The sequence below is a fragment of the Equus przewalskii genome, chromosome 16 (genome assembly GCF_037783145.1).
Source record: "Equus przewalskii isolate Varuska chromosome 16, EquPr2, whole genome shotgun sequence".
In the NCBI taxonomy this organism is placed as follows: Eukaryota; Metazoa; Chordata; class Mammalia; order Perissodactyla; family Equidae; genus Equus; species Equus przewalskii.
Window position 1 is genome coordinate 69,129,817 of NC_091846.1, and position 23,184 is coordinate 69,153,000.

The following is a 23,184-nucleotide window of genomic DNA, read 5'->3' on the forward strand; positions in this document are numbered from 1 at the left end:
TAGTGCCTCAGCTTGATCCCTAAATGAAGTAGTCCTGCGTTCAGCCACTGGTCTGGAGGATTCTTGATAGCTTGAATCTGACAATATCGTTAGCCAAATCAAAGTATTGATGCATTTGTCTCAGGTAAACCTTTGATGCAGGCTGTTGGAGCATTACAAAGTGCAGGAAGTTGAGACTTCACTGAGCTTATCCAGCAGGTTTTAAGGTTCTTTTTATGTCTGTTAATAAATATTTGCATGTGTGGTATGGATAATGATAAAATGGAGTGACATATGTCAGGGCTTCTAAAATGGAGCCAGAAGGCCATTAAGGAAAGAGGGCTTCTACACGTATACCACACCTCTATCCAGGATGCTTACTCCCGGAGATAAGAACTTTTTGCCTTAGAGATGGCCTTAGCAACCAATCATGTATAGCTAAAATGTAGCAGTGGTTACCAGCAGCTGTCACAAATTTTGCAAAACAACCTGTGTAATTTATCTCTTTTTGCCTTTATACACCCTTGCCTCTTTTGTCTTCCTTGGAGCACCTTTCGGGTTTCTGCCTGAATCTGGGTCTCCCGAATTGCAATTCTAATTGCCCAAATAAGTATCTGCTGTTTAAATTCTACTGATCTTTTCCATGGTCGATAGTGGCAGAATTTGGTTTGAGACTTATTTTTGCTGTAACCTCATAGTGAGGTTATGGGAATTTCTAATTCACTTGCCACATCGGTGGCCATTGATAATTACTAAAAATAGATGAATAAATGTGTATAGCCAGCTTGAATTTAGGAATAAATATGTACAGCTATCTTGGTTTAGGAATAAATGTGTATAACTATCTTGGTTTAGGACAGTTACAAATTTTACTTTTCCTTTTTCTCCCCAAAGCCCCGCAGGACATAGTTGTGTAGTTTTAGTTGTGGGTCCTTCTAGTTATGGCATGTGAGATGCCGCCTCAGCATGGCTTGATGAGCTGTGCCATGTCCGCGCCCTGGATTTGAACCGGTAAAACCCTGGGCTGCCGAAGCAGAGTGCACGAACTTAACCACTCAGCCACGGGACTGGCCCTGGTTTAGGACATTTAAAGAGTATCCCCTCCCCTTGGAATCCACTAAGCTGATACCTATTTTGTCATAAATATCTGAAAATCAAATCTGCCACCTGCTATCTTTATCATCTCCTTTGCTGTGCCTTTGCCTAAGGTAATCCTGAAGAAACTGTGTAGCATCCTCAGTCATGATAAAGTCTAAGATACTTTTGGGCACCTATTGGTAGTACAGGTGCGTATTCAGACCAAGTTCTTAAATTCTCTCTTTACTTGAGGGCTGCATTTAATTGGGCCTTTCTACTTCCAGGGATTCTTGCTTCCTTTGTGGCCATTCATTAAATACTGTATCGATTTATTATTACTGTCTAAAGTGCAAGTAAACCTGATCTTTGGTAATACATATTTGTTAAATAAATTGATTTTCATCTAAACTTGCCCTTGACTCCTTTCCTGCTCCACATTTTATCAGTGACTCTCATCAAGTCAAAATTAAACCAGGTGAAATTTAATCATTATTAAAAGTATTATTTTTTGACTTGAGTTTTAACAAGTCAACTTATTGTCTCATGTACGTTCATGAGAATATGGAAGATTTAACTTAGTGGTAATTTGCTTAGAAAAAGACTAGGAAGTTTCAGTAGGCCTGAAATTAGTATGAGTCAGTACGTTACTATGGTGTCCTGCTACAACAAATACAGTGCGTAAAGCTCGCCCCATTTTCTTCGGATTGTGTCACATCATGACCTGCTCTACATGAATGTCTGAACTCTGACTTTATCGCTAGTTAACTTTGTAAGTGACCTAGGCAAGTGATTTGGCATCATCAAGCCTCAGTTTTCTCATTGTAAGATGGGAATATTATCAGAACTGACCTCGTAGGACTATTATGAGGATTAAATGAGATAGTACACAGAAGGAATTTGTCACGGGAGCTGGCATATAGAAAGCATGTGCCCTAAATGTCAGCTGCTTAATACTATCCTTAACTCGGTTTTGCACATTCAGAAACTGAGGCACAAAACCCACAGATAGTAAGTGGAAGCCGGGTGTGAATTCAAGTGTGTCCTTCTCCTGAGCTGGTGGATTTACCCACTGTGCTGTACTCCTTCTCAGAAGTGTTTGGTGAGTGACTCAGTGTCTGCAGTTCCTCTGTCATTCTTCCAAGTACCCAGTGGAATGGGCCAGCTTGGCTGTTCTCTTGGTGTCTGAGTGGAATGAAGTGTCCTTGGTGGTTTTAGACCCCAGCTATAAAGGTCTAAGCATAGGGAAGGGAAAGAAGGAAGGGGGGGATAGAGAGAGAATGAATTCCAAGAAAACCTTAAAAAAATCCTCGAGAAGTTCCCTGTATTTTTCACTCCAAATGGCATCATTAGCGCAGTTGTAGAACAGCAGCTACAAAAGTCCTTCTCTGTCTCATATGGTACTTGAAAGCCCCCGTGTCTTCACGCATTCAAGTTCCCGATTTAAAGGATTTTTTTTCCTTAGAATATCTTCAGCATGCCCTACATGTGGCTCTCCACATATAGGATAAAGTCCGAGTTCCTTAAATGGCATAGAATGCCTTTCATAATCTGGCTTTTTTCACCCTAGCTTTAGTTACTAGGTCCTCCCTGCCCCCCCATTACATATTTTGTGCTTGAGCTATACCAAAAGTTCCTTGCAGTTTTTCAGTGCTGCCTTCTGGTTTCATGTCACTGCCCGTGCTTGTACTGTTCGCTCTCCCTTCTCTGTACTTAACACAGCCTCTTGGACATGGCTGTATTATAGTACTTAATGCATTTTGTTGTGATTGTGCCATATTGTGCACTGAAGTTATTGAATGTGCTTGATATTTACCTGTAATTGTTGATGGAGAGGAGGAGTTTTAAAGTTGGCTTGTTTGTATATATATTCTTTTGTATGCATAGCTTTTTGGGAAGAATATACAGAAGACTGGTAATAGTGCCTTTGGGGCAAGGTCCTGAGTGTCTCTACAGTGTATCCCCTTTTGTACCTTTTAAGTTCTGAACCATATACATCTGTTACTTATTTAAAAGAAAATCTTATGTGGGGAAGATTAATTGATATGATTAGCTTTATTGAGCTCATGCACTAATTGGTAATACGTTAATAGTCTTGTATTAGTCAGGTTTCTTCAGAGAAACAGAACCAGTAGGAGATAAATTTGCAGATTTATTGGCTCACAAAATTAATGGAGGCTGAGAAGTCCCATGATCTGCCATCTGCAAGCTGGAGTCCCAGGAAAGCTGTTGGTATAATTCTAGTCCAGGTCCGAAGGCCTGAGAACCATGGGAGCCGATGGTGTAAGTCCCAGTTCAAGGGTGGAAGACCGATGTCCCAGCTCAGTCTGCTTCGGGTCTCAGGCCTGATGTGAGATTAGGATATTTTAAGGGCCCATCTTTGCTCAAGGCTCTGAATGAGTCAGGAGTCTATCAAATTAGGAGTTTACCAATTTTAAGGCAGAGGCTTGTCTTAGATTGAGGGCATAAGCCACGTGTGACATCAAGGTTAAACCAAGACTTTGAAGGCCTTTTCCAATTTGGAGATTCTCTGATTCCCTGTCAGGTTAAAGTATTGCTTTAAGTTAGATGAGAGTACTTTTAAGATCATATGTGTCTTTAAGTTTTCCTTTAGAAATATAGCTAAAACTTATTTTGTAGTTCCATTTAACTTCTAACAATTCACTAACCCAGAAATAATTGTGTACTAAAATGTATTGCATCCAAATTACTTACAATTGTGGGTGCATTTCTTTAAAAGGATTAGCCTATACAGTTTTAGAGTAGGAAGAGAACCTTACTAAATAGTTTCCCATTAGAATGCTATCAGTTTATGTATATGGAAATAAAGACCTTACGGAGATTGTTCTGGTTAAAGTCAAATTGGTCATTGGTGGCAAAGCTGGGCTTAGAATTTCCGTCTCTAGCCCCAAACAGAATGGAACTACTCTTTCTATTATGTGGCCTTAGCTACTTCACAATTTGATGGTTATCCAAACTTAACATTGTATTCAAATAGCATAACCTGTTTGGTCTGGGCACCTTTGGATATAAGCATAATTAGTATCTGTTCTGAGTTATTGAAAATCTTGTTTAGTGCTATACCTCAAGCCAACAGAGATGGCATATAAATTGTCAGACTTCCTTTTGATGAGCTACTCATGACATTTATAGTTTTCCTGAATTTAGAAAGTAAATTATCAAGTAAATTGTCAAGCAATTTTGTCTAAAGTTTTTTAGTGTTCTGAAATATCATTTGAAGATTATCTTTTGGCAAGAGAGGTTATAAATACCCCATTAGTCCACTTATAAATTATTGAACTTAGTGAGTTGATGCTTTAACATGATAAGTATAGGGCCAGATCTTACCAGATGAGTTTATACCAACCTGGTTGTAAATGAATATGTATATAGTATTTAATTCTACTCTAGGAAATAATGTTTATTAGGATCGTGTCCAGTGTTAATTGTGGAAAAACTTGGTGTTTTCTGGTCCCAAAATGAGAGTAACAATTTATGTGTTTTTTCTCTCTTCAGACTTTTGATAAAATTCTTATTGCTAATAGAGGAGAAATTGCATGTAGGGTGAGTAGAATTTTAATCTTATTTTCCTTTTTACTCTGTGAATTTTATTATTACATCCCTTTAAATATGAATCACTATTAATAGATAATATTACTATATTTTAAAATAGGTAATTAAAACTTGCAAGAAGATGGGCATTAAGACGGTTGCCATCCACAGTGATGTTGATGCTAGTTCTGTAAGTATATTTTTGCTTTATTTGAATCACGACCTTATTTTGGGTCAAGTAGAAAAAAAGTGAAAGATATAGATTCTTTTTTCTTGGCCTGAAAAGGGTATACACAATTTAAAAAAATATCTATTTAGTTGCTCACTCTTGTATTAAGCAAAATGATAGCATCATAGAGTCTTCAATGTATATCTTAACTATTTTTTTCAAGGCTTTAAAAACCTAGGATAGAATAAAAAATTGCTAGACTGATTGCTGGTCACCACTTTAAGTAGATTTAAGTGAAGCGTAAGAAAGATTCAAAGATTAATGAAATGTTTATACAGTGCTTGCCTTATGAGAGCACCTTCCTCACAGCATAAGTCCAGTCTCACTAATGCTATACTATAATTACTGTAATTGTTTAACCTTCTTAAATTTTTTTTTTTTTTTTGGTGAGGAAGATTGGCCCTGAGTTAACATCTGTTGCCAATCTTCCTCTTTTTGCTTGAGGAAGATTGTCGCTGAGCTAATATCTGTTCCAGTCTTCCTCTATTTTGTGTGTAGGAGGCCGCCACAGCATGGCTTGACGAGCAGTGTGTAGGTCCTCCACACCCAGGATCCGAACCTGTGAACCCTGGGCTGCTGAAGTGGAGCGTGTGAACTTAACCACTAGGCCACCAGGCCTGCCTCCTTCCTAAATGCTTCCACTATGTTAGCCTAAAAGTTTGATAAATGAAAGATAGGCTAATGCTAATTGGACATGAACAGAAGAAAATATAGCATAAAGCAGTAAATGCTATATAGTTTTATTGGGGATTTTTAGCACAGCAGACATTTTTTTAGCAGTAATGAACTATGAATGAGTAGAAAAATCCTGTGGGAAAAGAATGTGAATTATTGGAACTTTGTGGAATGAAATATAAGTACTTCCTCTTTTTGCTTGAAGATTCACCCTGAGCTAACATCTGTGCCAGTCTTCCTCTGTTTTGTATGCGGGTCACTGCCACAGCCTGGCTGCTGATGAGTGGTGTAGGTCTGTGCCCAGGAACCAAACCTGGGCCACTGTAGTGGAACACGCTAAACTTAACCACTAGGCCACTGGGCTGGCCCCTAATTCCTTTTAACTGTGATAGTTTAAATAGTAGTTTATATTCCTCACAAGATATTCATGAAATAATGAGAAAACTGTTACTTTAATCTTTTTCTTGATTGGTAAAGTTAAGGTATTTATCAACAGCAAACTCCGAGAAAAAAGTTTGTGTCACTGTCAAGCTAGTCATAGATTTAAAATTCACTTTTCTCATCTTGTGTTTCTTTTCAGAGTATTAGCTCAGGAGGCATTTTCATTCATGGATAAATTGAGAGAGAAAAATGTGTGAATTATGGACAATCATTGTTTTTATTTCAAGTCTAACAGTAACCTTTCACTTATTTTTTTTTCACATCAAAATATAGTTACCTCTCTATGCTGTGTGATCATGGAGGTGATTGTTGGCATGGATAGTCCAAAATAATTTATATTTTGATTTTTTTCCTACATATTTATATTTCTGCCTTGGTATTATAGAATAATCTATTTCTGTAAGTTGTTGCCCCAAATAGCATTACTGACTTTTCCCATTCTTAGATTTCTAGCTTTGTATTCTGATCTAGAGGTAGACAGTCACATTCCAGACTTGGAAAAAATTAGTTTCAAAAAAGTTGGTCTAAGTTTTAAGTCTTTCTCATTCATGTCCTTCCTAAAGCAGAGGTGGTAGTTTTATATTTTAAAGACTTATAGCCACTTTTGGCTGAAAATAGAAGTGAGGATACCAGAGATTATAATACATAATTTAGAATAAGTTTTGCCAGGCCCCACAACAGAAGCAATGCTTGCTCAGTCAAAACTTCCTCTTAGTATGACCTACTTTGTCAGTTTCTAGAAAGATACTGTAAATAAAAGCAGGATAATAAGGATGGTTGGAATGCTCAAAGTTTACTTTAAGCCTCAGCAATAGGGCCAAATCTGCCATTTGGTTTCTGCTTCAGTCTTAAGAAAGCCAAAAAGTTGAATTCCTCCAACAGCATATTTTGCTTCCTTAACACGTGATCACAAAGGTTACCGTAATATCTCATCAGCTTTACAATATTAGTAATGTGAACTAGGCATGCTATTCAGATGTATTGTGAATGTTTGAATGTTTATTTTCAGGAGGTGAGCATTGTAAATGTAACTTGGAGTCAAAACTCTTACATGCTTTATATATTCATAAATTTAAATGTAAATATTATTGTAATAGGAAAATACTGCAAGAGTTGATTGTGAATGCTATTAATTTTATGTTAAAAACAGTTAAGCAAGGGAAAAAGACTAATAGTTACTAAGTTAACTGCAACTATGAAGTGATAAGTCGCACAAAGGAGGAAAGCCAACTAACTTGCAAACAATATTTGATGGAAAAAAGTTAGCTTGTGAGGATGACTATGCAGTTTTCTTCCGTTGGTCCCTTTCCCCCCATCATGTTCAAAATTATCCTCACTATTCTTTTCTCTTTGCTCTTCTGTGTAAGTTTTAGGATGAGCTTGTCAAATTACAGACACTCCCACTATTTTTTTACTACTGTAAACAACGCGTCTATAGCCACTCTTTTACAAGTCTTTTTGTGAACATATGCTTTTATTTCTCTTGGGTAAATACCTAGGAGTGGAGTTACTGGGTCATAGGGTAGATGAGGGGCAAGCAACCTTTTTCTGTTTAGATAGTAAATATATTTCTGTCTGGATAGTAAATATATTTTAGACTTTTCAGGCCACTTATGGTCTCCTTTGCATTTTCTCCTTCTTTTTTTTCTTCACAATGCTTTAAAAATGTAAAACTATTCTTAGCTTGATGGCTGTACAAAAACAGTCCTTAGATTGGATTTGGCTGGTGGATGGGTGTTGTTTTGCTAACCCCTGGCATAAATAAATTCATGTTTCACTTTATAAGAAACTGCCAAACAGTTCTCCATTGTGGTTGTGCCATATTATATTCCCACCAATAATGTATGAGAGTTCAGGTTGCTCCACATCCTGGCCCACACTTGGTATTATCAGTCCTTTTGATTTTTGCTATTCTAGTGGCCATTATGTATTATCTCATTGAGGTTTTAATTTAGATTCCTTGAGGAATATTGATGTTGAGAATCTTTTCATGTTATTGGCCATTCATTTGTATTCTTAAGTGTTCAAACATAATGAAAAATTGCAAGGGTACTACAGTGAATACCTATTACCCTTCAGCTGGACTCACCAACTGTTAACATTTTGACATGTTTGCTTATATCTCTATCCATATATATGTGTCTGTAAAGTTATATACTTTGTGTGTGTTTCTTTTTTTTTTTTTTTTTTGCTGAAGAATTTGAAAATAAGTTACAGACATTGTGGTATTTCATCCCTAAATACTTCAGGATTCATTTTCCAGGAATAAGGTCATTTTCTTACGTATATATAATACCTTATCAAACATAAGAAAATTGCCAGTTATTCTGTAACATAATCTAATATGCAAACCGTGTTCTCATTTCCCCAGCTGTCTCCAAATGTTTTTTATAATATTTTTCTTTGGTCCACAGTTCAAAGTTCATGAATTACATTTGGTTATTGTGCCTCTTAATCTAAAATAGTCCTCCTACCTTTCCTCCTTTTTTTTTGATTTTCATGATCTTGTGTTTTGATGTCAGGCCAGTTGGCTTATAGATATTCTAGATTTGTCTGATTGTTTCCTCATGAATAGATTCAGGTTAAATATTTTTTTAACAAGAATACTTCATAAGTGATGTTATTGTATCATATCAAGAGATTCATAATGTTGCTTGGTTCTTCTGATTACGCTAAGTTTGATCACTTGGTTGAGGTAGCTTTTACTAGGTTTCTCTATTATAATGGTGTATTTTTCCGTCTTTTTTTAAAATTGGATTTTGGAGATGAATCTTTGAATCTGTGTGAATATGTTTTCCCCAACAACTTCTCATCTAATATTTTTGCATCCACTGCAAAATCCACTGATGAAAATTGCCTGATGTAATGATTACGTTGGTTGCATTTGTTATCTTTGCTGTCTGTTGAGAAATCTGTTGGTCTACTGCTCCTTTTTGAATAACCACACAGGATTGGCGAGAAGTCCAATGTGCTATCCTTTGCACCACAGAACCAGCTTACTGCTCCTTTTTTGAATCTGCCTGTTTTTTGTATTGTCTTTTTTCTTATGTATTTGAGTTCCTCTTTCATGTCTTATTCATTTTTAGCCTACTTCTTTTAAAGGTTCTATCATACAGTTATATTATTTCAAGTTCCTAGGTGGCTCTTTTTATTTCTGACTCTTCCTCACAATGAGTTGTTTCCTCCTGTGTGTAGATTTCAGCTTGGGACCTCATATTTGGTATCTTTGTTGTTGAATTCCAGCATGATGTGGGTTGCAGATGTGGCCCTGTTGGGTGGGTGCTGTAGTTGTTTCTACCAGGCCCTCTAGGGTATTGCTAATCTGGAACTAATTTTTGTATTAATTTCTTGGCATGAAGATTGCTAAATTGAGGATAGTGGAAAACACAGAATAAAACTACGTACGCATACACACATTACCCGTCCTTCTGTTGAAGGTTTCTAATTTCCCAAGGAGACTTTTTCCTTTACTTTGAACCACAGCAAATAATGATAAATATTTGTCTTCTCCCTACTTAACAGGTTGATATTTTTTCCCCCCTTTTCATTGAGGATGTAATCTTTGAGCACCCTGGCCTAAGGTAGGGAGTTTTCCTTCCAATCTCCAACTCACACGTGGTTCCTTTCTCGGCTGAGAGTTAAAACTCAGTTCTCTAGATTATTGAGATGCCCGCTTCCACTCTCCAAGATTAGCTGGGGTATTGACTGCAGTGGAGACTGTCTGACTTTCAGCTTCCTCTTTGTTTTTGATCCCTGGGGATTAGTTTTAATTTCTTGTAAGCCAAGCTGTTCATTTAAGGGATGTTTGTTATATTTAATCTAGGATTTTAGGTGCTTCTAGGGAGGGTTTGCAGGGTATCTAGTTGGCTTATTTTTGGATTTTCTTAACATAATATGACATCCTATTCTCTGTTGAGGAAGTTTCCTTGCTTTCTTTGAGAAGTAAAAACTGACCTAGAGCAGTCTCAAAGTTAGACTTTTCCTAGGAAAATAGTTCATATATACTGATGAGATTAGTGCGAGTATATCCAGGGGATGAGGCCACAGTGAACAAGCAGTGTAAAGGACTCCAATGGGAAATGGTTAGGGCTGGAGAAAGCAAAGTGAGAGTTAAGCATCTCATCAAGTCATGAATTGTCTTTTTTTTTTTTTTTTTTAAAGATTTTATTTTTTCCTTTTTCTCCCCAAAGCCCCCGGTACATGGTTGTGTATTCTTCGTTGTGGGTTCTTCTAGTTGTGGCATGTGGGACGCCACCTCAGCGTGGTCTGATGAGCAGTGCCATGTCCGCGCCCAGGACTCGAACCAACGAAACACTGGGCCGCCTGCAGCGGAGCGCGCGAACTTAACCACTCGGCCACGGGGCCAGCCCCCATGAATTGTCTTTTGTATGTCATTCTCCAAGTCCTTAATATTCTTTGGAAAAATTCATAGAGAATTGTTTATGAAGGGAAGATAGACCTAGTGGAAGATTGTATCATGCTGGGATTTTGATAGGGATTGAGTTATATCTGCAGATTAATTTGAGAAGTATTATTTTCTTGACATTTTAAATTCCTCCTGTCCATGAACATGGATATTCCATTTGATGCTGTTCCATTTATTTAGGTCACTTTAATTTCTTTTAACAATGTTTTGTTAGTTTTCAGAGTATAAGTTTGCGCTTGCTTTGTTATATTTATTCTTAAGTATTTTATTACTCTTTTTGATGCTATTAGAATTGTAATTATTTTCTTTATTTTGTTTTTTATTATTCACTGGAAATGTATAGAAATGCTGTTGATTTTTGTATAGTGATTTTGTGTTCTGTAACCTTGCCGAACTTGTGTATTATTTCTAATAGTTTTTTGAAATAGATTCCTTAGGATTCTCTCCAGAAGATCATTTTACGGGCATATAGAGATAGTTTTACTCCTTTCTTTTTCCTTGGGTTGCTTTTTATTTCATATTCTTGCCTGATTTCCCTGGCTTTAACTTCCAGAATGATGAATAGAAGTGGTGAAAGCAGACATCCTCTTTTGTTCCTCATCTTAGGGGAAAAGCGTCCAGTTTTTCACAGTTAGGTTTGATTTAGGATCTGGGATTTCCGTAAATTCCCATTATCAGGTTGAAGAGGTGCCTTGCTATTCTTAGTTTATTCAGTGTCTTTATCATGAATGGGTGTTGGATTTTTTCAAATGCTTTTTCTGTGTCCACCGACACGATAGTGTGGTTTTTGTCCTTTATTCTGTTGATATATGGTGTATTACATTAATTAATTTAGCGTTCCTGAGATAAATCACACTTGGTCATGGTGTATGGTCCTTTGTATATGTTGCAGGATTCAATTTGCTAGTGTTTTGTTGAGAATTTTTCATCGATATTTATAAGAGATAGTGGTCTGTAGTTTTCTTTTCCTGTGATGCCTTTGTTTTTGGTTACAGAATGATTCTGGCCTCATATTATAAGTGGGGAAGTATTCCCTCATCTTCTGTTGTTTTGGAAAATTTGTGAAGGATTGGTGTTAATTATTCCTTACATGTTTGTTAGAATTTGCCAGTGAAGCCATCAGGATCAGTGCTTTTCTCTGGGAGTAGTTTTTTATTTATTTTCTATTTTTTATTTTATTGAAGTCATATTGGTTTATAACATTGTGTAATTTCAGTATACATTTTTTTTTTTATTGAGTTATTGATAGGTTACAATCTTGTGAAATTTCAGTTGTACATTAATGTTTGTCAGTCATGTTGTAGGTGCACCACTTCACCCTTTGTGCCCACCCCCCACCCCACCTTTCCCCTGGTATCCACTAAACTGTTCTTAGTCCATAATTTTAAATTCCTCATATGAGTGGAGTCATACACAGATTATCTTTCTCTCGCTGGCTTATTTCACTTAACGTAATTTTCTCAAGGTCCATCCATGTTATTGCAAATGGAATGATTTTGTTCTGTTTTGCAGCTGAGTAGTTTTCCATTGTGTATATATACCACATCTTCTTTATCCATTCGTCTGTTGCTGGACACTTGGGTTGCTTCCATGTCTTGGCTATTGTAAACAGTGCTGCAATAAACATTGGGGTGCATAGGACTTTTGGGATTGCTGACTTCAAGCTCTTTGGATAAATACGCAGTAGTGGGATGCTGGATCGTATGGTAGTTCTATTTTTAATTTTTTGAGGAATCTCCATACTGTTTTCCATAGTGGCTGCACCAGTTTGCATTCCCACCAGCAGTGTATGAGGGTTCCTTTTTCTCCGCAACCTCTCCAACATTTGTTGCTATTAGTTTTAGATATTTTTGTCATTCTAACGGGTGTAAGGTGATATCTTAGTGTAGTTTTGATTTGCATTTCCCTGATGATCAGCGATGATGAGCATCTTTTCATGTGCCTATTGGCCGTCAGTATATCTTCTTTGGAGAAATGTCTGTTCATGTCTCCAGCCCATTTTTTTTTTTTTTTTTTTTTTTAAAGGAGCTTTTTTTTTTTTTAAAGATTTTATTTTTTCCCTTTTTCTCCCCAAAGCCCCCCGGTACATAGTTGTATATTCTTTGTTGTGGGTCCTTCTAGTTGTGGCATGTGGGACGCTGCCTCAGCGTGGTCTGATGAGCAGTGCCATGTCCGCGCCCAGGATTCGAACCAACGAAACACTGGGCCGCCTGCAGCGGAGCGCGCGAACTTAACCACTCGGCCACGGGGCCAGCCCCTCCAGCCCATTTTTTGATTGGGTTGTTTGATGTTTTGTTGTTGAGTTGTGAGAGTTCTTTATATATTAAGGATATTAAGCCTTTGTCAGATATATGACTTGCAAATATTTTTTCCGAGTTAGTGGGTTGTATTTTTTTGTTTCAATCCTGTTTTCATTTGCCTTGAAGAAGCTCTTTAATCTGATGAAGTCCCATTTGTTTATTCTTTCTCTTGTTTCCCTTCTCTGAGAAGGCATGGTGTCCGAAAAGATCCTTTTAATACTGATGTCAAAGAGTGTACTGCCTACGTTTTCTTCCAGAAGCCTTATGGTTTCAGGTCTCGCCTTTAGGTCTTTAATCCATTTTGAGTTTATTTTGGTGAATGGTGAAAAAGAATGGTCAATTTTCATTCTTTTACATGTGGCTGTCCAGTTTTCCCAGCACCATTTGTTGAAAAGACTTTCTTTTCTCCATTGTATGCCCTCAGCTCCTTTGTCAAAGATAAGCTGTCCATAGATGTGTGGTTTTATTTCTGGGCTTTCAATTCTGTTCCGTTGACCTGTGCACCTGTTTTTGTACCAGTACCATGCTGTTTTGATTACTGTAGCTTTGTAGTATGTTTTGAAGTCAGGGATTGTGATGCCTCCGGCTTTGTTCCTTTTTCTCAGGATTGCTTTAGAAATTCGGAGTCTTTTGTTGCCCCATATGAATTTTAGGATTCTTTGTTCTAATTCTGTAAAGAATGTCATTGGGATTCTGATTGGGATGGCGTTGAATCTGTAGATTGCTTTAGGTAGAACGGACATTTTAACTATGTTTATTCTTCCAATCCATGTACATGGAATATCTTTCCATCTCCTTATGTCGTCATCCAATTCTCTCAGAAAGGCCTTGTAATTTTCATTATATAGGTCCTTCACTCCCTTAGTTAAATTTACCCCAAGGTATTTTATTCTTTTTGTTGCGATTGTGAATGGTATTGTATTCTTGAGTTCTTTTTCTGTTGGTTCATTACTGGAGTAGTGTTTTCCATAGTGGCTACACCAGTTTGCATTCCCATCAACAGTGGGTGAGGGTTCCCTTTTCTCCACAACCTCTCCAACACTTGTTTTTTGTCTTGGTGATTATAGCTGTGCTCATGGGTTTAAGATGTTATCTAAGTGTAGTTTTGATTTGCATTTCCCTGATGGTTAGTGATGTTGAGCATCTTTTCGTATGCCTATTGGCCATCTGTATATCTTTTTTGGAAAAATGTCTGTTCATATCTTCTACCCACTTTTTGATTGAGTTGTTTGTTTTTTTTGTAGTTCATTTGTGTGAGCTCTTTGTAGATTATGGAGATTAACCCCTTATTGGATATATGATTTGTAAATATTTTCTCCCAGTTGATGGGTTGTTTTTTCATTTTGATCTTAGTTTCCTTTGCCTTCCAGAAGCTCTTTAGTCCGATGAAGTCCCACTTGTCTATTTTTTCTTTTGTTTCCCTTGTCTGAGTTGACACGGTACTTAAAAAGATCCTTTTAAGTGTGATGTCAAAGAGTGTACTGCCTATATTCTCTTTCAGAAATTTTATGGTTTCAGGTCTTACATTCAAGTCTTTGGTCCATTTTGAGTCTATTTTTGTGCATGGGGAAAGATAGTAGTCTGCTTTCATTCTTTGCATGTGGCTGTCCAGATTTCCCAGCACCGTTTATTGAAGAGACTTTCCTTTCTCCATTGTATGTTCTTGGCTCCTTTGTCAAAGATTAGCTGTCCATAGATGTGTGATTTTATTTCTGGGCTTTCAATTCTGTTTCATTGATTTATGTGTCTGTTCTTGTACCAATACCATGCTGTTTTGATCACTGTAGCTTTGTAATATATTTTGAAGTCAGGGATTGCGATGCCACCAGCCTTATTCTTGTTTTTCAGTATTGCTTTGGTTATTTGGGGTCTTTTGTTGCCCTAGATGAATTTTAAGATTCATCTATTTTTCTGAAGAATGTCATTGGCATTCTGATTGAGATTGCATTGAATCTGTAGATTGCTTTAGGTAGTATGGACATTTTAACTATGTTTATTCTTCCAATCCATGTCCATGGAGTATCTTTCCATTTCTTTGTGTCATCCTCGATTTCTTTCAGTAATGTCTTATAGTTTTCTTTGTATAGGTCTTTCACCTCCTTGGTTAAATTTATTCCTGGATATTTTATTCTTTTTCTTGCGATTGTAAATGGAATTGTATTCTTGAGTTCTTCTTCTCTTAGTTCATTATTTGAGTATAGAAATGCTCATTTTTGTAAGTTGACTTTGTATCCTGCAACTTTGCTGTAGTTGTTGGTTATTTCTAATAGTTTTCTGATGCATTCCTTAGGGTTTTCTATATATAAAATCATGTTATCTGCATAGAGTGAGAGTTTCACTTCTTCAGTGCCTATTTGGATTCCTTTCATTTCTTTTTCTTGCCTAATTGCTCTAGCAAAAACCTCTAGTACTATGTTAAATAAGAGTGGTGAGTGTGGACATCCTTGTCTTTTTCCTGTTCTCAGAGGGATGGCTTTTACTTTTTCCGCATTGAGCATGATTTTGGCTGTGGGTTTGTCATATATGGCTTTTATTATGTTGAGGTGCTTTCCTTCTCTACCCATTTTATTGAGAGTTTTTATCATAAATAGATGTTGGATCTTGTCAGATACTTTGCATCTATTGAGATGACCATGTGATTTTTATTCCTCATTTTTTAATGTGGTGTATCACGTTGATTGATTTGTGGATGTACAGCCATCCCTCTGTCCTTTGTATAAAGCCCACTTGATCATGGTGTATGATCCTTTTAATGTATTGCTGTATTTGATTTGCTAATATTTTGTTGGGGACTTTTACATTCATGTTTATTAGTGATATTGGCCTATAGTTTCTCTTTTTTGTGTTGTCCTTTTCTTGTTTTAATATCAGGGTAATGTTGGCCTGATAGAATGTGTTAGGAAGTGTTCCTTCTTCCTCACTTCTTTGGAATAGTTTGAGAAGCATAGGTAATAAATTTTCTTTGAATGTTTGGTAGAATTCTCCAGAGAAGCCATCTGGCCCTGTACTTTTCTTTTTTGGGATGTTTTGATTATAGTTTCAATCTGTCTACTTGTGATTGGTCTATTCTGATTCTCTATTTCTTCTTGATTCAGTTTTGGGAGGTTGTGAGAGTCTAAGAATTTATCCGTTTCTTCTAGGTTGTCCAATTTGTTGGCATATAGTTTTTCTTAGTGTTCTCTTATAATACTTTCTATTTCTGTGGTATCTGTTGTAATTTTTCTTCGTTCATTTCTGATTTTATTTATTTGAGCCTGCCTTCTTTTTTCCTTAGTGAGTCTGCTTAAGGGTTTCTGAATTTTGTTTATCTTCTCAAAGAACCAGCTCTTAGTTTCATCGATCCTTTCCACTTTTTTTTTTTTGGTCTCTTTTAATTTATTTCTGCTATAATTTTTATTATTTACCTCCTTCTGCTGACTTTGGGCTTTGTTCATCTTTTTCTAGTTCTGTTAGGTGTAGTTTAAGATTACTTATTTGAGATTTTTCTTGTTTAGAGATAGGCCCACGTTTCCATAAATTTCCCTCTTAGCACTGCTTTTGCTGTATTTCATAATAGTTGGTATGTTGTGTTTTGATTTTCATTTGTCTCCAGTTGTTTTTTGGTTTATTCATTGATCTGATGGTTGTTCAGTAGCATGTTGTTTAGTCTCCATGTATTTATGACTTTCTTAGCCTTTTTCTTGTAGTTGGTTTGTAGTTTCATAGCATTGTGGTTGAAAAAGATGCATGATAGGATTTCAATCTTCTAAAATTTATTGAGGCTTGCCTTGTTTCCTAACATACGGTCTGTCTTTGAGAATGTTCATGTGCACTCGAACAGAATATTCTGCTGTTTTTGAATGGAATGTTCTATTTATATCTATTAAGTCCATCTGGTCTAGTATTTCATTTAGGGCCACTATTTCCTTTTGACTTTCTGTCTGGATGATCTCTATCCATTGATGTAAGTTGAGTGTTGAGCTCCCCTACTGTTACTGTGTTGCTGTCAATTTCTCTCTTTAGGTCTGTTAATAGTTGCTTTGTATACTTTGGTGCTCCTTTGTTAGGTGCATATCTGTTCATAAGTGTTATGTCCTCTTGGTGGAATGTCCTTTTTATCATTATATACTGCTCCTCTTTGTCTCTCATTGTCTTTTTTATGTTGAAGTCTGCTTTATCTGATATAAGCATGGCAATACTTGCTTTCTTTTGTTGCTATTTGCTTGGAATATCATCTTCCATCCCTTCACTGTGAGCCTGTGTTTGTCTTTAGAGCTAAGATGTATTTCCTGCAGGCAGCATATTGTTGGGTCTTATTTTTCAATCCATCCAGCAACTCTGTGTCTTTTGATTGGAGAAATCCAATCCATTTACATTTTGAGTGATTATTGATATATGAGGGCTTAATATTGCCATTTTATATGTTGTTTTCCTGTTGTTATAGATTTCCATTGTTTCTCTTACCGTGTATTTCTGACTGCCATTTTAGCTTGGTGGTTTTCTGTGATGGTTTTCTCTTTATTTATGATTTGTGCCTCTGCTCTGATTTTTTTGTTTAGTGGTTACCATGGGGTTTGCATAAAAGATCTCATAGATGAGATAGGCAGTTTCCTGATAGCCTGTTATCTCCATTAGCCTAAGCAGATTCCATCCCTTTCCTCTTCCCCTTCTGACTTATTATTTTCACAAATTGTTCTTTTCTGTGTTGTGAGTTTGTGACTAAATTGAAGTGTGTTTATAGTTAATTTTGATGCTTTCTTTGCCTTTGTCTTTTATGTTACAATGAAGTTTTTGCTAGCCTGTTGTAATATGAAACTGCAATTTTCTGATTCTGTCTGTTTATTTTTCTCCTTGCTCAAGGTTTTGTAAACCTTTACTTTTTTAGTTTCAGATAGAAGGGCTCCTTTCAACATTTATTGTAAGGCAGGCCTAGTGGTGATGAACTCCCTTAGCTTTTGTTTATCTGCGAAAGCTTTTATTTCTCCGTCATATCTGAAGGATAGTTTTGCTGGATAGAGTATTCTTGGCTGAAAGTTTTTGTCTTTCAGTATTTTGAATATATCATTCTGTTCTCTCACATCCTATACGGTTTCTGCTGAAATAGCCAGTGAAAGACTGATAGGGGTTCCTTTGTAGGTTACTTTCTTTTGCCTTGCTGCCTTTAATATTCTTCCTTTGTCATTGACTTTTGCCACTTTTAATATCATGTGCCTTGGAAAAGGTCTTTTTGCATTGATATGCTTAGGAACTCTGTTGGCTTCTTGTACTTGTAAGTCCAGTTCCTTTCCCAGGTTTGGGAAGTTCTCAGCTTTTATTTCTATGAACAAGCTCTCTGCTCCTTTCTCCCTCTGGAATACGTATTATCCTTATGTTATTTTTCTTAGTTGAGTTGATTATTTTTCAAGGAATTTCTTAAGTTTTTAAAAATCTTTCTTCTCTCTCCTCCACCTGAAGCATTTCTGTATTTCTATCTGTTTGATCGCTAATTCTGTCCTCCATAATGTCAGCTCTATTTTTTATGGATTCTAGATTATTTTTATATCATTAATTGTGTTCTTCATATCCAGAATTTTGTTTTTTAGAGTTTCAGTCTCTTTAGTGAAGTATTCCTTCTGCTCGTTAACTTATTCCTGAGCTCATTGAACTTTCTTTCTGAGTTTTCTTGTAACTCATTGAGTTTCTTTATGACAGCTTTTGAATTCTCTATCATTTAGATTGTAAATTCTATGAATTCAGGATTGGTCTCTGGGTAGTTGTCATTTTCCTTCTGCTCTGAAGTCTTAGTGTAGTTCTTCATGGTGTTTGATGTGTTGATCCTTTGCTGGCATATTTGTGGTAGTATCAGGCTGAAGATTCCACCCACCACCTCGGGGAGTAGGGGCAGGAGCTGTGTTTTCTGATCCTGCACCATCTGCTGGAAGTTGTGCTCATAGTGCTGCTGTGCCTTTGCATGCTGGCTGCAGCTGCTTGGCACATCACATGTGCATGTGCAGGGGGACATCTGTGCTCCATTGGTGGGTCGCGCTGGTGCAGGACTGCTGCGCTTACCAGGGAACTGGCCAAGCTTGTGTGCTAGGTGGGAGGGGATGGGTGCTTTCTTTAGCTTAGGGGCTGGCTCCATACTTGTAGGTGGTTGGGCTGAGCTGCTGTGCTTGGTGGGGGCTCCTTCACTTTGGCTGAGCTGCGCCACTTGTGGGGAGCATTCCCACGGGTGAGGCTGCTGCAGCACAGAGGGCACTCCCATGGGCTGGGTTACAACTCTGAAAACCTTTGCATGCAGGCCACGCTTTGCCCACCTCTTACTCTCACGCCTGCCACTATGTGAGAACCTGCAGCCTAGATTGCTGCTGCTGGGGAGGGGAGGGTTTCGTCCACCTTGTTGCACTGCTTTCTAGGGATCCAGTCCCCTCACCTTCAGGTATGTGGCTGCATGGATCTCTCAAGTGTCCTCTTGTACTGTGTAAGGAATCCTGTTTTGGTTAATGAATGTCCATTTAGTTTTAACTTAGAGGGGAGAGACAAAAGAAACAACTCAGTCTGCCATGATGCTCTTGTGGGTAGTTTTTTGATTACTAATTCAACCTCTTTACTTGTTCTAGGTTTATTCAGATTTTCTGTTTTTTCTTGAGTCAGTGTCTATAGCTTGTGTCTTTCTAGGAATTTGTCCATTTCATCTAAGTTATGTAGTTTATTGGTATATGATTGTTTATTGTATTTTCTTAACATTTTTTAAAACTATTTATTTATTTATTTATTTTTAAAGATTTTTATTTTTTTCCTTTTTCTCCCCAAAGCCCCCCAGTACATAGTTGTATATTCTTCGTTGTGGGTCCTTCTAGTTGTGGCATGTGGGGTGCTGCCTCAGCGTGGTTTGATGAGCAGTGCCATGTCCTCGCCCAGGATTCGAACCGACGAAACACTGGGCTGCCTGCAGCAGAGCGCGTGAACTTAACCACTTGGCCACGGGGCCAGCCCCCTTCTTAACATTTTTATTTCTATAAAGTTGACAGTAATGTCTCTTCTTTCATTCCTTATTTTAGGCATTTGAGTCTTTTATTTTTTTCTTGGTCACTTTAGGTAAAGGTTTTCAATTTTATTGATCTTTCTGAAGAACCAACTTTTATTTTCACTGATTTTGTCTTTTTTTAATTCTGTACTTCATTTATGTTTAGTCTTTATTATTTCCTTCATTCTGCTTGTTCTGGGTTTAATTTGCTCTTTTGTTAGTTTCTTAAGGTAGAAGATTAAATTAGGTTGTTGATTTGAGGTGTTTTTAATATAGGTGTTTATACATTTTTCTCTAAGTATTGTTTTAGCTGCAACCATATGTTTTAGCATGTTGTATCTTCATTGTCTTTTCTGAAAGTATTTTCTGATTTCCCGTGTAATTTCTTCTTTGCCCCACTTGTTACTTAGGAATGTGTTGTTTAATTCCACGTATTTGTGAGTTTCCTAAGTTTCTTGCTGTTACTAATTTCTAGTTTCTTTATGTTTTCATTGGAGAACATGCTTTCTATTATTTCTGTCATTTTAAATTTCTTGATGTTTGTTTTATGGCCTAGCATATGATCTATCCTGGAGAATGTTCCATGTGAACTGAAGAAGAATGTGTATTCTGCTGTTGTTGGTTGGAGTTTTCTATAGATGTCTTTCAGGACTGATTAGTTCATTGTGTTATTGAAGTGTTCTGTTTTCTCGTTGATCTGGTTGTTCTATCCATTATTGAAAGTGGAATTTTACGTGCTTTTAAGCCTTTTAAAAATGTTAAGTAGCTATTTTGTTTTGCTCAATTTACAAAATTGGTGAAAAGTAATTATGTGTAGGCTTGTAACTCTGTGCATGAAAGAGCTTGAATAAGGTAAGAAATCATTGACTAAGAGACTCTAAGTTATTATGTAAGGAATGGAATAGAGTGTCCAGGCCTAGAGGTTCTCATAGTAATTCTTGGCAATTTTGAGGAAGCAGGAAAGTTTTATACTATTTAAATTGCTCTAGACTTAGAGAAAGAAAAATAGATTTCCTTTTCTTTTTAAGAAGCCAGCATGTTAACTCAGAAATAAAAATCTGGGCAAAGATAGGAAGCAAAAAAATAAAATTGCAATGACTATTGCTTACACATATATTGATAGAAGAGTCTTAAGTAATAGGAAATAAAATAATTTATTTAAATAATATGCTACAGCCCTGCAGAGTATATTTATGACATTTCAATATGGTTCAACATTAGAGACTATTAATTTAATTGACTACACTGAGAGGTTAGTGGAGGAAAACTATATGATCATCTTGATAGAACCTAAATGTCATTTAAAAGAAATTCAGAAATCAATTTAACCAAAGAGGTTAAAGAGCTATACACTGAAAACTATATGACATTATTGAAAGAAATCAAAGATTACATAAAGAGATTGAAAGATATTCCATGCTCATGGATTGGAAGAATAAACATAGTTAAAATGTCCATATTACCTAAACCCATGAACAGATTCAGTGCAGTCCCACTCAGAAGCCCAATGACATTCTTCACAGAAATAGAACAAAGAATCCTAAAATTTGTATAGAACAACAAGAGACTCTGAATAGTGAAGGCAATCTTGAGGAAAAAAGAACGAAGCTGGAGACATTACAATCCCTGAATTCAAAATATACTACAAACCTATAGTAATCAAAACAGCATGGTACTGGTAGAAGAACAGACACACAGATAAGTGGAACAGAATTGAAAGCTGAGAAATAAAACCACACTTCTATGGACAGTTCATTTTTGACAAAGGAGCCAAGAACATACAACAGAGAAAGGAAAGTCTCTTCAATAAATGGTGTTGGGAAAACAGGACAGCCACATGCAAAAGAATGAAGGTAGACCGTTATCTTACACCTTACACAAAAGTTAACTCAAAATGGACTAAAGACTTGAATGTGAGACCTGGAGCCATAAAACTCCTAGAAGAAAATACAGGCAGTACACTCTTTTTTTTGAGGAAGATTAGCCCTGAGCTAACTGCTGCCAATCCTTCTCTTTTTGCTGAGGAAGACTGGCGCTGAGCTAACGTCTATGCCTATCTTTCTCTGCTTTATATATGGATCGCCTACCATAGCATGGCTTTTGCCAAGCGGTGCCATGTCCGTACCTGGGATCTGAACCAGCAAACCCTGGGCTGCTGAGAAGCAGAACGTGCGAACTTAACCACTGTGCCACCAGACTGGCCCCGGCAGTACACTCTTTGACATTGGTCTTAGCAGCATCTTTTTGAATACCATGTCTACCCAGGCAAAGGAAACAAACAAACAAAATAAACAAGTGGGACTACATCAGACTAAAGATCTCCTGCAAGGCAAAGGAAACCATGAACAAAATGAAAAGACAACCCACCACTGGGAGAAAATATGTGCATATCATATATCCAACAAGGGGTTAGTCTCCAAAATAATAAAGAACTCATGTAACTCAACAACAAAAAACCAAACAACCTGATCAAAAAATGGGCAGCAGATATGAACAGACATTGATTCAAAGATATACAGATGGCCAACACGCACATGAAAACATGTTCAACATCACTAATTAGTAGGGAAATGCAAATCAAAGCTACAATGAGATATCATCTTACACTTGTCAGAATGACTATAATTACCAAGACAAAAATTAACCATTTCTGGAGAGGATGTGGAGAAAAGGGCACCCTCTTACACTGCTGGTTGGAGTGCAAACTGGTATAGCTAGTATGGAAAACAGTATGGAGATATCTCAAAAAATTAAAAATAGAAATACCATATAATCCAGCTATCCCACTATTCTTTTTTAATCCAAAGAACTTGAAATCAACAATTCAAAGAGACTGCACTGCTATGTTCTTTGCAGCATTATTTACAGTAGCCAAGATGTGGAAGCAACACAAGTGCCCATCAACTGATGATTGGATAAAGAATATTCCACACACACACAGTGGAATACTTTTGCAACAACATGGATGGAACTTGTGGCTGTTATGGTAAGCGAAATAAGCCAGAGAGAGAAAGAGAAACACCACGTGATTTCACTCATATGTGGAAGATAAACACGTGGACAATGAGAACAGATTAGCGGTTACCAGAGGGGAGGGGAGTTGAAGGGATGGTGAACAGGGGAAAGGGGCACATGTATATGGTGACAGATAAAAACTAGACTATTGGTGGTGAGCATGATGCAGTCTATACAGAATACTGATAAGTACTAATGCATACTTGAAACTTTGCAATGTTATAAACCTTAATGACCTCATAAAGTAATAAAAAATAAAAAGAAATTCATTGTCTTCTCCTTATAAAATCCTTAGCACAGTTTTAGATGAATATTGCTTTCCCATAATAAAAAGGTTATAGCTCATAGAAAGCATACTCATGAAAGTCAGTATGAAGACTGATACATTTACTGTCACTTATTTAACAGCTTTCTAGAAGTGCTGGGTAATGCAGCTAGGCAAGAGTTATAAAATGGTGGACAGGAAAGGCAGAAATAATAAGATTGTATTGAGTTTCTAGTTACACAG

At 36.9% G+C, this 23,184-nt stretch overlaps 1 protein-coding gene across 8 annotated transcripts in view; it reads left to right on the forward strand.

Moving 5' to 3' along the window:
* PCCA (propionyl-CoA carboxylase subunit alpha) overlaps positions 1–23,184 on the forward strand; it is a 416,711-nt gene that overhangs the window by 22,542 nt on the left and 370,985 nt on the right. For all 8 annotated transcript variants that reach the window (XR_011528233.1, XM_070579174.1, XM_070579175.1 and 5 more), the window contains exons 3-4: positions 4,570–4,617; positions 4,727–4,795. Coding sequence is in view for 6 of the 8 variants with exons in the window: in XM_070579174.1 (XP_070435275.1) it covers positions 4,570–4,617; positions 4,727–4,795 (117 nt within the window). In the remaining 2 variants the exon portion in view is untranslated. The remainder of the gene's footprint in view (positions 1–4,569; positions 4,618–4,726; positions 4,796–23,184) is intronic.